This window comes from Monopterus albus, unplaced genomic scaffold (genome assembly GCF_001952655.1).
Source record: "Monopterus albus unplaced genomic scaffold, M_albus_1.0 scaffold34.1, whole genome shotgun sequence".
NCBI lineage: Eukaryota > Metazoa > Chordata > Actinopteri > Synbranchiformes > Synbranchidae > Monopterus > Monopterus albus.
In genome coordinates, this window is record NW_018127914.1 from 592,631 (window position 1) to 609,007 (window position 16,377).

General features: G+C 42.3%; 1 protein-coding gene across 1 annotated transcript in view; it reads right to left on the reverse strand.

Annotated features, from left to right (window-relative positions):
* jarid2b (jumonji and AT-rich interaction domain containing 2b) overlaps positions 1–16,377 on the reverse strand; it is a 102,974-nt gene that overhangs the window by 36,880 nt on the left and 49,717 nt on the right. Inside the window, exon 3 of the mRNA XM_020597488.1 lies at positions 10,084–10,210. Within this exon, the coding sequence (XP_020453144.1) occupies positions 10,084–10,210 (127 nt within the window). The remainder of the gene's footprint in view (positions 1–10,083; positions 10,211–16,377) is intronic.

A 16,377-nucleotide genomic window follows, 5' to 3' on the forward strand; every position in this document is an offset into this window, starting at 1 on the left:
AGTGAGGCTTATGCAAGTTAAAATTAGACTGATTGCCCTGACTGAAGGAGAATGAGGAGAGCCACTGAGACATGGGAAGGAAAAGGAGGAAACTGAGATCCAATAGCAGGAGAAAAAGTAGAGAGATTACAGCAGGATGTCCCCATTCATCCCTTACTAATCCACCTTTTTATCCATCCCTTCCTGCTACCCCCACACCCACCCCCCAAGCTGTAATGTCTTATATTACACCACCATATTATGCCACCGTAGCTGCTAAAGCACTGATCATCTCTGAGAGAGACAGCATGAAAATGTGACAATCCTGTCAGCCAGCAGTCCCAGAAAAATAAGATAGAACAGTGGAAGAAGAAAGGAGAATGATAAAGGGCAATCAGTGATTTTTATTTAATATGTAAAATGAGGCTGGATGAAAAATGGTGTGGAGGTGGTGATGAAGAGACCGAATGAACTGGGATGAAAGAAAGATAAGCTAATGCATTTTACTCAGCCTAAACTAGACCACCTTGTGCTCAGGCAGCACGGCGATTGACACAGGTCATGCACATGGACCCTGTCAATCAAAGACACTACGACTTCTTGCTCTCTCGTTCAGGCTCCATTTTATCAACACCTTTCCAGCAATGTCTGTTTCCATGGGAACTGCAATGACAGGACTTTTCCAAGTGGTCATCTTGGTTTATGCTACAAGGGTGTTGGCAAGCAACCACTCTGCTGAAGTGTCACTGTGCAAGACACTGACTACACAGTACCGGTTCCAGGAATGTTGATCAGTAGCCTTATCTCTGACCACCGCCAGTGGAGGGGTGCCAGGAAGAAAAAATGAATTTCTGCTTTACACAGTCAATAACTCAATAGCCCTCACTGTAGAAGAACAGCCCAAATGAAAGCCTCCAACCCCAGTTGGCTCCTTAAACCACTTTACTGTCAGCCAAAGTATATTGGCCGAGTGCATGGTGCAGGAAACTAGATGACTAAGCACGTGTGTTTGTGTGTACAGTATATAACTGGCATCATTTGATTTATTAAACTGTATATCAACTCCTTTGTGCATAAAACACTTAGAACAGATGCAAAAGGAAAATACTTAAAATGCCAATTAAGCGGGACTTATTGTTGAGAAAGCAGAGCGCCGTGCAGTTGTGATTTATTGAATGAACTGTTAGCTCAGCATAACAGTAGCTTTCAATTCTTTACATATATTAAATATTGATGGAGTCCAATATGTGCATGTACAAGCAATATATAATTTATAATGGCAGACAAAGAGACACAAACACAATGTTAGGACTTGAACAAAACAGCATGTAATTGCTGTTTAAATTGTTTAACCTTGAGAAAGTGTTTGTATTTTGTATTTGGCATTTGTGTTAATGGGTGAACTCAAGCTTGAAACAAGTAACCAACACCAGATACCACACCTGTTTCTGATTCTAAACTTAGACCTGAACCCTGATATTCACACTGTGAAGCCAGTGTTTCAGTTCTTTGATTATAGGCACATTTCAAGCCTGGTTCTACTTATACCTAGAAGTTTTCCATTTTTCACCAGAGACAGCATCCAAACTAATCCTTTAATTAATTAGTGGATAGAATGACACACTGAATAACTGAGCAGCTAACGTGAGAAGGCTTTTAATGACTTGTGTCTGTGGTCTCGAGGTCACATTTTATACACAGTCTCTCTTGTAGACGATGCCTCAGGACGTGGCTGTTATGTGTGGTTTGGTTTCAGACCTTTGCTGTGCCACAGTAACCTGATATTTGAAGAAGACTGGCGAGTGGAACACATGCTACTAGTCCCTGTGCCAATGTGTGCAAATGTGTCAGCCTCTAATTTTAAAAGCACTGTGAAGTTTTTTGACACATGCAGACTCAAGCCATACCAACAAAAGCCTTATTAATTGGAAAATAATCTAATTGCATCCATTCCACAACACCACATAACCTACTAGAAAGTGAATGAGCTTTTTTTGTAGAAATACGACACATCTGAAATCAACCAGAGTCTTGAGTTTGTCCACAGTGTGTCCGGAAAATGTATGATAGATGGCGGCATAAGGCTGGACTCAAGTCAGACTTTGTGTTCGCTCCCATGGTATGAGGAGAAGAGCACTGATCCAGAGCCTGTACCTTAAGGGCTGTTTTAATTGGTTTCAGATGGCCCCCATGGTCCTGATAAAAGACAACCTCACTGCAGCTGGCTCTGTGAGAGGGTGCACATTTGTCTGTGTGTGTGTGCGCTTGAGATCATTTTTTCCACAACCTACATGTATAGTAATAAGACTGAAATGTGCATCAATGTGTAAATGCAAAGATTGATGTTTATGCCAATAAGACTGAAAGGTGCATCAATGTGTAAATGCAAAGATTGAGCTTCACAAAATGTGTATGTATTTATTAATCTATGTCTGTGCCTACTTGTCTGTCTATAGTGTGTGTGTGTGTGTGTGTGTGTGTGTGTGTGTGTGTGTGTGTGGGTGGGTGAATCCCAATTTCCCTATGTTATCATTCCTCTGTCCTTGATCCTCACTTGACCTGGAAGTTGTTCCAGTCATCCATGATGAAGGACTTCCCAAAGCTCTTATTTCTACTCTGAGGAGCGAGGAAGCTGCCTGGAGGAGCTATAACCGAGAATACACAAGTGTATCCTTCATGGAACTCTGTTATGGGTTGACACACCCCTTTACTGGAAATCGGTTTATGATTGGACAATTCGCATGAAGGAGGAAAAGATACATCAATTAAAGGGGCAGCGTATGAGATTAAGTTACATCTAGCAGTGAGGCTGCAGATTGCAACATTCAGCAAAGCTCTCATACATCATGTTAAACATGTTACCGTAAATGTACGACAAATTGCGCACTCAGAAAATGAGGGCGGCTGACTAAACCAAGCAAAGGCTAATGGAGGATTGCTTGACTGCAGTGGATTACCCAGCACTGGCCATGTTCTAGCTAAAGCTATCAAACAAAAACTTGCATTTAGGTTAACTTTACATGTTAGGCTAAATGACCTGTCCAGCAGAAAACAGGCAACTTCACCATCATTCTAGAAACATTTGGCCCTCATCAAGGATTTCCATCTGAGAAAGGCCACACCAACAATGGAAATTCATGATAAGAGGAAGCTGTTGTCTCTAATGTTACTTCTTTGTCATCTTACAAGCATTTTCAAATCCAAGGCGTGAAAGGAGAATGCTAAATTCATGCTCTAGTGGATGCAGTTAGTGGAACTGGGATTCACCAACAGTGTCTGGCAGTCTATTCAGATTAAATGAAATTGTGAAATGACCTGATCTTTGAGTTTTCCAAATGTAAAGCTGAAAGCAATGATCAGATTCTAATTGACTTCAAGCGTGCTAAAACAAGTGACTCAGCTCCAAGGCTACTATGTTTTAGCAATGATACCAAATGCTTCTGATATTGCATAACAGGTACCTTTTAGTCAGACAAATAACAAATTTAATAAAGTCTGACAAGAATAGAGACACCTACTCAGCTGGCTTTTATGGATATTACATCTTACATTGTGTGGAGCAGCTATAAAGGTTGAAGGTGCAAAATGTCAGATTCAACTTAGGGTTGTAAATCCTCTTGTGTACAAGACTAGTTTCCTAGCACAGAGGCTAAAATGGAGGATGAGTGTTCAGTGTAAACAGCCAAAAGTCAATGCTTACTTTACTCAGTCTGTTTATTGCTTTTCTGTCTCCATGAATTCAGGAGAGGGTTGGCACTGTAGTGAAATGACCCAGTGACCCTATCCATTCATTCACATTTGCACACAGTGCACAAAAGTGCACTATAGAACTCAGTCGTATAGACACTGAGCATATGTAGACTTAGCATGTGCTTCCAAACAAATAAACACAATCATTAGTCAGTGAGTCAAGGATGCTCAAAGGACAAATATGCACAGACAAGCCCATTTATTGCTCACTATACTGAAAACCCACAGGGGTTAATAGCCATGATAGTGATGTGTAAACTACAATATTTGTGTATTTTTATCAGCATATAGTTTTAACACACAACTACTTCACGCTGACATGAAGATAACTGTGTAACAGTGTTATTCAGAGGTGTGCAAGTGTTTGTGTCCAGTTCAGTGGTGACAGCTATATGCTTCAAACTGTCACAATAAGGCTGCTATTCATTTGAGATAAAAGATATACCAGGGCTTGTGTCTGTATTTAAATATAACCTTGGCTTTTCACTCAGCTTTTTTTAATGAAACAATGAGAGGAGAGATGGCCTGATAGGCAGATGTGGAGAGAAAAGACATCTTGACAATAGATCAAGATTAGCAGTATCTCCGTGAATATATACATGCTATATTAAGTCACCCACAGTCCCCTTTGTCACCTTGAAAATGCTATGTACAAAAATGGCACTGCATTGAAGCTAAATGCCACTAAAATGACTTCAAGACATCAACTGAGCTTCACCCAAATGGAGCCTGAGGCTTTACATTTGTGGTAAACTAAAACATACTTCTCCCTCGTGGCCAGAAAGAAAAGATAACACACACTTAAATTAGCAGTCAAGGTCCGACACCACCCCCTTAACTCCTGCCCCCACTTTTCACAACGCATGTGGAATTCAAACCCCACCACAGCTAGGTTGGGTCAATAAACATCAGAGATGCTATTTGTGCTTAGTAATCAGTATAATTAAGCTCAAGTCCTGTATGTAGACCCTCGGAAACCTTGAGTGGACTCACTTGAGGCTGCAGGGTTGTCTGGCTCAAACAAAACATCAGGGAACAAATGAGTACAGTGCCTCAGATGAAAATAGGTAGTTAAAATGAAAAGTAAACTTTTATTTCCATATTTTTTTACTATTTGGAAAGCAGATTTTTATGTTTATGTTTGTGATTTCTTGTATCTTGGTGTCCCGGAGTGCAGCAATACAGAGCAACCAGGCAGAAAGATTACACAAAAAAAAAAAAATTGAGGGACACACAGAAGTGCAGTGACCTAAACTCTGATTGTTCCTAACTGGCCAATCTCTCATCTGTGTGTTTCCAATTTGAAGAACATTCCCAAGTTGAGATGACAAGACTGACCCTTCCACTGTGTCACTGCACTCTGCTGTGAGCACCTCCTGCTACACTTTTGAAACAGTTATTCTTTTGACACACAACCACCAACTGAACTCTGTCTTTAATAGCACAGCAAGGTGTCCAACTACCTGTGAAGGAAAATACTTTCTCTTTTACTGGAACACACAACTTGACACACCAAGGTTATGCTTCTGATTAAGAGGAGCTATTTCAAAATGAGATATTCTTATCAAACCACATACTGATTTTAATACTGTATACTACAGTTGTCTGAGTCATCTTAACACTTCGGCTTAAAACGAAACGAAACACACTACAAAAAGTCTTATGACTTCAGGGTAGAAGTCCCGACTGCACCACATACAAAATAACAATGTACAGTATAGTAAGCCTTTTGAAGCATTCAGATTTTGTTGTATTATGCCCTAAAAAGCACCATGCAAATCAGTTGTAACATGGTTAATCTGCGCTACAATCACAGTGCAAACACTTGTGTTTGACAGCAATTATGGAAGCGAGTTTGTGCATGGTTAATACCCTTCACCCTGCCATTTCAGCCAAGTGGAAGGCTTTCATAAAGCTGCGGCAAGGAAGCAGCAGTGAAGGCAGACTTTAGAGGCGATTTTGGAGACTGACACACAGACAAGCCGGAGTGAGTCACTGACATACTGACAGAGAAAGAGGGTGACAGAAAAACAAAGAGTAAAACCATTTAAACTACTGAGATAGGCGCAAACACTGTATTTAGTGATGTTCCACATTTCTTTGGGAAAAACTAGAAATGTAATTTAACTGACTGACTAAAAGCACAGCTGACAGTCTTGTCGGGCTTTGCATTATACCTACATCTATCCCAAAACACACAGTATGTGTACAGTACAGCAGCAGCTGTTGTGCTGTAAAATACATTGTGGAATACAACGAAGTAGTTTGTAGCTGCTTGTGTGCTAAACATATGTCTGGCAGTGTGAGAAATACGTTGGGTCACAGACTTCCTGACTGACAGCTCGGACCCCATTAAAATCTCAAAATGAAATTTCAGGGGGTCTCAGAAATGTGCCTAGTTATTTTCTATTTATCTGCACAATATGATTTATTTGCATGTAACTTTATAAATGTTTGTTTTTAAAATAATATGGTATTGTACCAAAAGTAGTCCTCCATCAGAAACAGGCTGCCTGCTTGATCTACACCTACAGCTGCTTTTGTTGGGACCAAACTGTCATAAAAAACAAAACGGGTACAACATAGGTTATATCCCTTCTGGTAGTAACAAAGGTCTTAGAAAAATTTGACAATTTGAGGAAATTGTAACTGAACAGTGAGTGACAGCAGCGCACAGTGAGGTCAGACTGGTTTCACCCGCTATCAGTAATGCTTGATTGATCTGCAGGACACCTGGGGCATCTGCAAGGTAGCCGTCATTTACCATGGTTCTGGAGCTGCTTTCATGTGCTACTATAGTTTGTGCACAGATGTGTAAATATTGTGTGTGGATGGAGGGCACGTCCTCAACACACCGCCGCCCCACCTGCCCACCTGCTTGAAAGCCCCCCCCCCCCTCCCCCATAATTTGCACAGTGATGTCTGGCATATGTTTTTTCCATGTGAGCACTCCACTTTGAACTAATTTTACCATTAAGTGTTCTGTTCTGTTCAATTTAATTGACATTACATACGACACAGTTGATCCAAAATCCTTTAGTACACAGACGTAAACAAACAAGAAACAAAAATTGAGATAAATTTTAAAAAATAATAAAAAGTGAAATAACAGTAACGAATAGTGAACAGGTGTCAGTAGTGCAGCTACAGTACTGTACTGTCCTCACAATACAATGTAAAGCTAATCAACAGACACATTATAGTCCTCTATTAACATACAACCACGGTGTGTGTGTGCATGTGTGTGTGTGTGTGCATGTGTGTGTGTGTGTGTGTGTGTCTGAACGCATATTCATGTAATCCCTCATAAATGGAAATGGTGATTATGCATTACTGACAAGAGTCATTGGTTACGCTAGACAAGACAAGTGTATGTGTGTGTACACACTTGGCATTCATTAAGTCGAAACAAAACAAGCAGCAGCAGCTGAGAGTGTGAGTGTGTGTCTTGGCTGAGACAACAAAGAGAACGGGTTTAAAGAGAGCCAAAAGTGGGGTTCAAGTAAAGAGGGAGAGAAAAAAGGAGAAGGAAAGAGAGAAAGAATGCAGAAATTAAGTTAAGGAGTTTGTCTAAGAGGAGCACTCAACTTCTGATCCACACACACTCTACCCACACTTTTGCAGTGCTCAATATGTTTTTGTATTCAATTCTTAAAACTCACACACAGATGAACTAAGGCCACCCCATGAGTACCTCTTCTAAACATTTATTAGATAAGCTGAAGTTAGATGCATCTTGATCCAATTCTTATGGTTCTGCTTGCATCAAAGATTCCAAAAACTGCATATCGTGTCAGGTTAAGTGTTTGAAACCTCTTTTCATTTCGAGGCAACAAAATAACTAGAGGTTCAAGAATAAAACTAGGTGAATTAACCATGGCAGTGACTGTGCTAAGCTGTGTGTGTGTGGAGACCTGCTCTTTGGCAGAGGAACCCCATTTGGAGAATATGGTCATGCCTGTAGGAGAGGGTTACAATAAACTGGCATGTTTGGTGGTACGTGCTGCCAGTCTCTCCACCAATCTCAGGAGCATGGGAAGGCAAACACAGAGCTGATCTCAAAGACTTCTAAAGGGGGCCACTTCCTGCCAAAAATCACCCGCACCTGTCCTTCTGTCTCTGCTTCCCTTCCTCTCTCTCTGCTGCTCCTCCCAGTTTTCCCCTCTTTGCCTACATTACATCCCTTCATCCTCTCTCCTCTGTGTGAAACTTTTTCTTCACTAAAAATTGGAACCAGCTACGCCACCAGCCCTCCCTTCTGTTTAGGCCAGTGCCAGGTGTAAAAGCTCCTGGCATCATCTCAGATAGTCCAGTGCAGGAACAGTGTGGGACACCTATGCCAGGGGCACTGGAGTCATCCTTCACACAATAAGCTTTTTTTTTTTAAAGAGGGAATAAAGCATTGCCAAGTACTGGCTAGGCTTGTGTTTCATTAGCATCAGATAGAAAGCCTTTCTTTATTCAGTCCTGCCATGTTGATTTGTATGTATGTGTATGTGGTGAACTAATGAAAACCACTGAACAGGCGGACCTCCAACTGAACCCCACTCAACAAACAGCACTAGAGTGCAACAGAGCAAGTGAGAATAAAGGTATGAGTGTCCTTGTTATACTTTATTCCTTCAGTGCTTTTTTCCACACTTGGTAGAGAGTAGTGTTTATGCTTGTCTATAATACAAGCCCCAGGGTCACTTGGTTTCAATTCAACACTTTTTGTTGTTGTTAGTCAAGCTTCCCTAACACAATTACTCTCTCGCTGTACAACCCAACCACATTTATCCTGTCAGACCTCACAATCAACGGTTTCAACTACTTGCACAAAAAGCACATTTCTTCTTTACACTTAGCTTTATTTCCTCGCCAAGGCCATACACTTTCTGTACATTGGCCTCTATGTGCGTCTCTGAAACAGGCTGCAGAAAAACTTTAATTTTTTCCCAGTTGTTCCAGTGGCCTCTGGTTTAAAGCCAGGTAGATGAAAGCTTACAATAACTGGGTTCAGATTTGGAGGTTACAGTATCACGTGACAGTTTAGACTTAGGCAGGTGCTTGATATGCAGTGAATGGAGCCTGTATGGGCCGCTCATTACAGAAGGACATCTGCTGCTGTCCAGCCCCGAGACTCCACCCCTAGCTTTACACTGATGCTTTGATGCCCTGTCAGTGTGTGTGCAAGAGACCAAAGGAGAAACAAAACACCACACACAAGCACACATGCATGCACATGCACCCACGCTCTTACACACTAGCACACCTGCCACCTACAGTATCTGGCAGCTTGAGAAAAAAAAAATAAGAATAAGGTTTATGGATGCTGTTTTATAACACAAAAATATATGCATTTTTATAATTGTGTTTGTGTGTGTTTGTGTGTGTGATCTTGAGGCAGATGAAAAACAAGTTTTGAGACACACAGGCATTTTAATCTCCTATAGACACTAAAGAATATTTGTAAATCAGCTTGTGATTTCAAAGCCTGCTTCATGCTGAATGCATTTGAAGAATCACATTTTGCAAAGATCCTTTACTTTTCCAAGAATATTTGCCTAAAAGACAGCAGTGTTTTGTACCATTCCTTCTGAGAATTACAATTTTTCAAAGACAAAATCAATTTCAATAATTCACTCCTTGTGTAAACACATTCATAAAATATGTATGCCAGCTGTAAATTAGCAGTTTATTGTTCTTTGCTACAATTTTAATTTTTAAATAATTGATCTAGAAATGCATGGCAACATCCCTTAAAGTGGCTAATTATAAATGATCGAGATGACATTGGTATTAAAGGATGAATGACCTCAGCGCTCTTTAAAGCGTGTACTATTTACACTTCTCTGTTAGCTGTCATCTTCTATTACAGAACTAATGGACATCTTGCTTTTCTCTAAACATCTCCCTAAAATACTTATGAGGAAGGAAAAAAGAAAAATCAGGAGCGAGAAGACAGTGACAAAGAAAGCGGCTACACTAAAATCAATGCAACAAACAGTAGCTATAAAACATTTCTGAACTGGTGTTACAAGGGATTTTGTTACAGACAAAACATGGGACGCATGGAGAGGCAAAGAATGAACTGCTGAAAAAAGAACAAATGAAAAAGAAGACCGTGTCTGTGTGTCAAACCGTAAACTTCAAAAAGCTCTGGGACTTCACCACAACTAATCTGAACTTAGTTTGCAAAATGTGTGCAGAGCTTCTCATCACACTTGCAACCGTGTACGTTCACACTCACAGCATCAGCAGACAGACACCTGAACAGCTTCACAGTTCTACATCAGTGCAAGACTGAGGGTTCCATAAAGCTCTTTAATGACGTAATGACTCACAGGCACATAAGCAAAGACCACGTCTCACCTCTTCTTTGCAGGACTGTCCTCACAGTACTCATTGCTCCCATCCAACCCCTGAGAGCGCAAGGACCCATCTTCTTTGTGGCTCCCCTTTGACCCCGAGCCATTCAGCTGCCCATTGGCTAGGGAACCTGAAAATACAAAGCACCAAATGGGGTTAGAGATACATTTTACTGGGTTATATTTCACTGACGACGTGTCGGAAACCTTCCGGCTCAAGATACCTGGCATGGGGTTTAATATTATTTACAATATAACAAGGTTTTCATCTGTCAGTTTTGATACAGTGGAGAGGGCTGAAAATAGAGTAAACACATTTCTCTTAGTAAGTTTATCTACCAGTGCAGTGTGTGCAGAATACTGAGGAAGATGGAAAGACAGACAGAGTGAAGGGGATAAATACAGCCAGAACACAAATTATTCATACATCTAGACTGTAGACTGAAGTCCTGCGCTGAAAACACTTGCAGCCAATCCTAAAATACTGACACATTGTCAATCAAGCGAATGTGAGTATTACTGGCTATTGCAGCATCAGGGGGGCAACATTTGAAAGGAAGGCATAGTTACTCATTCAATTCTCCGTCCACATTTTCCCTCGTCAAACGCAGCTATTGCTCTTTGCTGACGTATGTGATGTGTGCGCCTTTGACAAAGAATTAAAAAAAATAAAGCCTGAGGCAATGAGACAAGTGAACAGATATTGCTGGACTTGACATTCTTAGTGAGCTCAATTGACAGAGCCCCAATTAAATATTTAGCAAGCAGCTCAGACAAACAAAATACGCCCCCAGACAGATTCTTACATCAAAAGCAACAACAGGCACCGAGAATTCAAATTAGGTCAAACATAGGAGTGGAAGTCAATGGTAATTAAGGGAGACAACCAAATTAAATAGATATTACAAGGCTTGAATTCCTCATGGGCAGTTCCGAGTGATTCTTGGAACACGTCATATAGGCCTGTCTGATTCAACAGTAGTGCGTGCATGAGGAAACATAGAGGAAACAAGTGGGAAACTTCAAAGCTTTTCAGAGCTATTAAAAAAGAAGAATGAAGGAGCTGCCAAGGAGAGGGCACCCAGCAGCAGACAGATGGGCAGTCAAAGTCAAGCCTGTCCTACTCCCGCCAGCTGAAATATCACTTTGTAGAGCTGAAAGCTGATGATAGATATCGGTGAGTGAGCAAAGGAGCATCACGATTTGATGCTGACAGTGACTCATCACCTGTTTTTACCTGCTTTGACAAGTATCCATGCATGACAGGACTTCTGGAATGGCAGGTTGTTAGATTATTCATTTTTCTAAAACAAATGATGACTCCAGTAGGTTGTTTAAGCATGAACACTATAATCATAAGCACTTTCATTCACCAACATCTTCCCACTGGTATGCCTCTTTCTCATTCCTTGTGTGGTCCTTAGTTCAATGCCTTCCCAGCACACCCAGTGAAATTCCATTTGACTGAATCTTTGGAAGGATGTGTCACTCACCCACTCTTCATAGTGGGTGCCAAAAGTAAGAGAAATTAAGATAGCAACTGTGGAATACAGGCTGGGATAACTAGCAACTTGAATGATATACTGTTAGTGAGGACGCTACTGTCGAACAAGCTCAGGCATTGTGTCACCTGAGAAAGATGGGCCAGGGAGGGGAGACGCAAGATCAAATGACAGTACAGGAGACAGGATGGAGATGAGCAACTGTGGAGCAGGTAAATGGAGTTTTCAAAACATGCGATTTAAATGAGGTTTATAAATGTGCACCCATTACTGAGCACACACACAGAGTTCATCTTTCTCATTATTGCATAAATACATACAGGGCAGGTCAGTACCTGAGAGCGGAGGTACAGTCATAAGACACACATTGCTGCAGTCAGGAAGGTAAGAGGCGCTGGCATGATGAGTAAGGCCATTGCATTTTTGGCAATGCGATTTGTTGCTGTTGGAGAGCCTAAGTCTTTAGACCAGGGGTGAATCACAGCCTTACAATGTCTTGGTTGGCACGACAGGTTTACGTTTGTATGCCTTTAATCAATCAAGTGTTTCAATTAAAGTCCTCTGAATTTTTCCCTTTCAACCAAATAGCATTATTTCACAAGTAAAAAAAACTTCATATGGCAACAGAAAAATTCAGCTGAGCTACATTGGAGAACAATTTCTTTCCTTAATAAGGAGAAATTCCAAAAACTGACAGAGATCAGGACACCATCAAGAAAATGGTCAGTACAGAAATCTGGGAGAACCAATAAAAGATGATCACCACTTCTGGGCAATGTTTTGCCGGTGAAAGCGGCACTAGAGCGAAAAGCGAAATAGCTCATTAACTTTAATTATGCTCAGAAAATGACTGACGCATGATGTCCCCACAGAACGCAAACAAACCCCCTCTTTTTCTCCTTTTCCACTCCCTCCCTCCATCCATCCCCAAAGAGTTGTTGGACATATGCTGGTTGCACATGAGTGCCCGTCTGAGGGGCAGAGCTGGGAATTTTAGGAAGGCAGGAGGGCTGGGGATAGACGAGTACGGCAGACAGGCAGGGAGCCAGTGGCCGGTGCCTAAACTCAAGCTCCTGGAGCTGGTGGAGGGGGGTAGAGGGCCATGCTAGTATGTCATCCCAAAAGATGCTCCTATCGGGGGCGAGGCTAGTAATCAGATTTATGCATGCTTAACTAAGCCCATCACCTCACTTTACTGCAAAGTCTCGAGAGAGCAGGACGGTGTGAACAGAGGTACATAGCGTAACATGGCATATCACAGGGCTGAGAGGAGCTTATTAGTGTGAGCCACAGCAATGAGTGGTACTATAGCAGAGTAGAAATGCCATGTGAAAGACAGACAGCCATCGAGGGCAGATTGTGCCCTTACAGGTTCTGGATTACACTTGAAAACACAGGCCTAATATAAACGTGACTGCAGTGCCATACCTGATGGACAGAGAATCAGATACGGGCTGCAAATTAAAGCCATGATAAAAGATGTTTCTAGGTCAGTTAGGACATAGTGGTAATCTGTCCTTCAACTTCCCTGTCATTAACAATTTGCTGTTGAGACTCTAATGTGTTATGAGACTTTGATCTCTCTCTCCCTCTTGTAAATAGCAGCCCTGAAATTCTATTTCATGCCCTTTGTTCAAGTAATCCTCAGTGTATGTATACAATTAAAATTGTGGGATAATATAAAAAGAAACAATGGGTAGTTTTACTTTAGGGAAATTCCAAATAGCACCCATTCCCAGATGCTTTTCAGAGTACAAGCAGATACTAAAATTGACTGTCTGGCAAAAGGATTTGAAAAAACCCCAAAAATATTACTTTGCCTTCCAAAATTAGGCCTCACAGCACTGCATGGCACTTACCACAAGCCAGAACAAAAGCATACAACAATGTGCAGTTCAGAAACATGCCATCTGCTATGAGCAGTTCACGGCTGTAAATCTAAAACATCAAAGGCCAAGATGGGATTCTGTAGTGGCTATTGTGGAAAGAAAAGGGCATGCAAGGACAGAACAGATGCAATCGCTCTTTCACTCATTCGATTTGATACCTAAATCCGTCCTCTTTTGGCAAGTGTGATTCTGTCATTCATCTTCTTTTATCCCAGCTTCTATCCTTCTCTCTGCTGGTATTCCGTCATCTGTCCTTCTCTGCCAGGTCATGCTATCACTAGAGAGAGAACAGAGGAGCCCACACAGCATTTTAGCAGCTACTGCTGCCACTGTGGCCATGTAAGGAGCTGGCAGCGTGGTAATAAAGGCAGACAGCAGAGTGACAGTAGAGAGTGTTAAAGAAAAGGGGGTTACATGCAGGTAGAAATGGCAGTACCTCTGATGAGCAGACAGATAGGGGAAAAAAAGAGAACACAGACAGAAATGGGCAAACCCTCTCTTCAGCTCCTCCTGGTTTTTGGCCAGCAGCCAGCTACTCCATCAATAGCACTCAAGGAAATGGAGAGGGAGAAAAGGAAAGGAGAGGAAAGGAGGGGTACAGATGAGTATAGCAGAGGGAGATGGTGAGGTAAGGAGGTACAGCAAGAAGATGAAGCTTTAATGACTTAGAACTGGAAAGGAAGGGTGGGAAACAGGACAGAGGGAAGGAAAGGAAGGGTGGTAAAGAATGGGAAAGAGGAGGGAGGGTTTGCGTGACAGATACTGTAGATAGTTAAGACAGATGGGGCAGAGGACAGGAAGGACAAAGCAGAAAAGAGGGAGACAGAGACAAATGAAGGGAAGAGAAGGGAGAAGAAGGCTACAGTGAGGGAGGGGTGGAGATACATAATTGAGGATTGAGCAGTAGGAGAGAGAGAGAGAGAGAGAGAGCAGACAGGAGCTTGTGGAGAAGGCAGTAACCAGAGTACTATTGATGTGTAATGAAAACCTGCATTGGGGGAGAGACAACCGGAAGGACAGATGGGTAGAAGGAGATAGGCGTGAGAAACAGGGAAGAAGAGGAAGAACGCTGTTACAATAGAGTGGGAGAAGGATGAGTGGGTGAACAACCGGAAGCCGAGACGCAGAAGGGCATAATGTCATTTGTTAAATAATGCAGGGAGCGAGTGTGAAAGGCAGGAAGCGTGATGGACACAGAGATGGATGTGGCTGCCAACAGCGAGAGGTAAAGTGGCTGGGGAGATGGCATGATTGCTGGTTATGGGCAGGGAGAAGACTGGGTGGGTGGGGAGATAGACTGACACACACACATACAGCTGACTGACAAAGTGCCACACCCCCCTCTAAAACAGATAGCCACAGCTGCCATGCAGTGAAGGAGAGAGCAGGGGAAAGCGAGAGGTTGGGGATGGATGGAGGTATGTGGGGAGATAGAGATGCCTGGGGAGGGGGGTGGGGGATGGAATGGGGGATGCCGCTTTTCTGAGGCTTAGAGCCACTGTACTGCTCTAACCTCCTTCAGTAGGATGACACATACTTCCCAAAAATGGTGGATGCTCAGTTCAAAATACCCTGAAGCAACTAACTGATTTTCTTTATTATTTAATCAAAACAAACAATTGGCAGATTAACTGAGGAGCCAATCGACAGCAAATTCACCAGCAACTATTTTTATAATTAAGCAAATTTAAACCAAAATTCCTCTGCAACACAAAGAGATATTTTGTGATTTTGTTTGTCTCCTGTGGTAGAAACCTAAAAAAATCTTTGGTTTTGGCCTCTTAGTCACTTTCAAAGACACCTTACAATTGCATACGCTCTGACCAACAGTCCAAATCCCCAACATACTGTTATATTGGTATAAAATACAGAAAAGAAAAGCATCCTTACATCTCATAAGCTGAGACCAAGGAATGTTTGGCATTGTTGCCTGATAAACCAATAAACAATTGTTCTTTTCTGCTAAACAGCAAAGCAAATGTTTAGACATCACAGTAATCTCTCATGGTCTTCGGCTCTCCTTGTGGAATATTTGATTAACAGGTACATATGCCATCTGATTCTCCAAAATGGCAGATAGTTTCACAATAATGTCTGTGCGAGACTTAAAACTGTGGCACATGTCTGGCCCCCAACATAAACCCAGAGTCCTCTAAAACAGCAGGGGCTGCCTATTGAGGTTGTAGCACACGCTGAGTGTGATCCTCCAAAATGGCTGACAGTTTCACCACAACATCTAAGCGAGACGGGAAACTGTGCTGTTCGTACAGCCTCCAAAGCCTTGCTAACCCACAGTGCTCTAAAACAGCAGGGCCCATCTATTCATCCCTGTTCCCTTTTGTGTCAGCGGGCCTGCTGTCGTTACCCCTTGGGCGGAGGGCCGCCGACGCTTTCTAATGAGTCATTTTTATTCAGGCGATAAGGTCAGCCACCCGCGGCGGCTTAAAAGGCCCTGAGGAGCTCTGGAGTGGCAGCTATGAGATGCCAGACAGACACACAGAGATACATTAGCTACACGAAGGGGAGGGGACCCTCAGCACAGGCATAGAGAGAAGAAATTAAGGTGTGAAAATATATAAAGGGAAAATAGGAAAGGAAAAAAAATGTATAAAGATGCTACATTTCAAAAGAGATTTCCCTCCTGTCTGCCTGCCTGCCTGCCTGCTTCCCTTTCTGACTGGCTGGCTTCCTTGGCTGGGCGTGAACTTTCAGAGGCTCCTTTTTCCTCCTGCTTCCTTTTTTTCCTGTGTCTGGGTTGTGTTAATGTCAGCTGAGAATAGCTTCTGAGGCACGTGTGAAGTTCAAATCTCCTCTGTTGGCTTGCTGAGGGCTTTGTTTGTGTGTATGTGTGTGTGTGTGTGTGTGTGTGTGTGTGTGTGTGTGGGCGCCCCAGTGTTTAACACACAC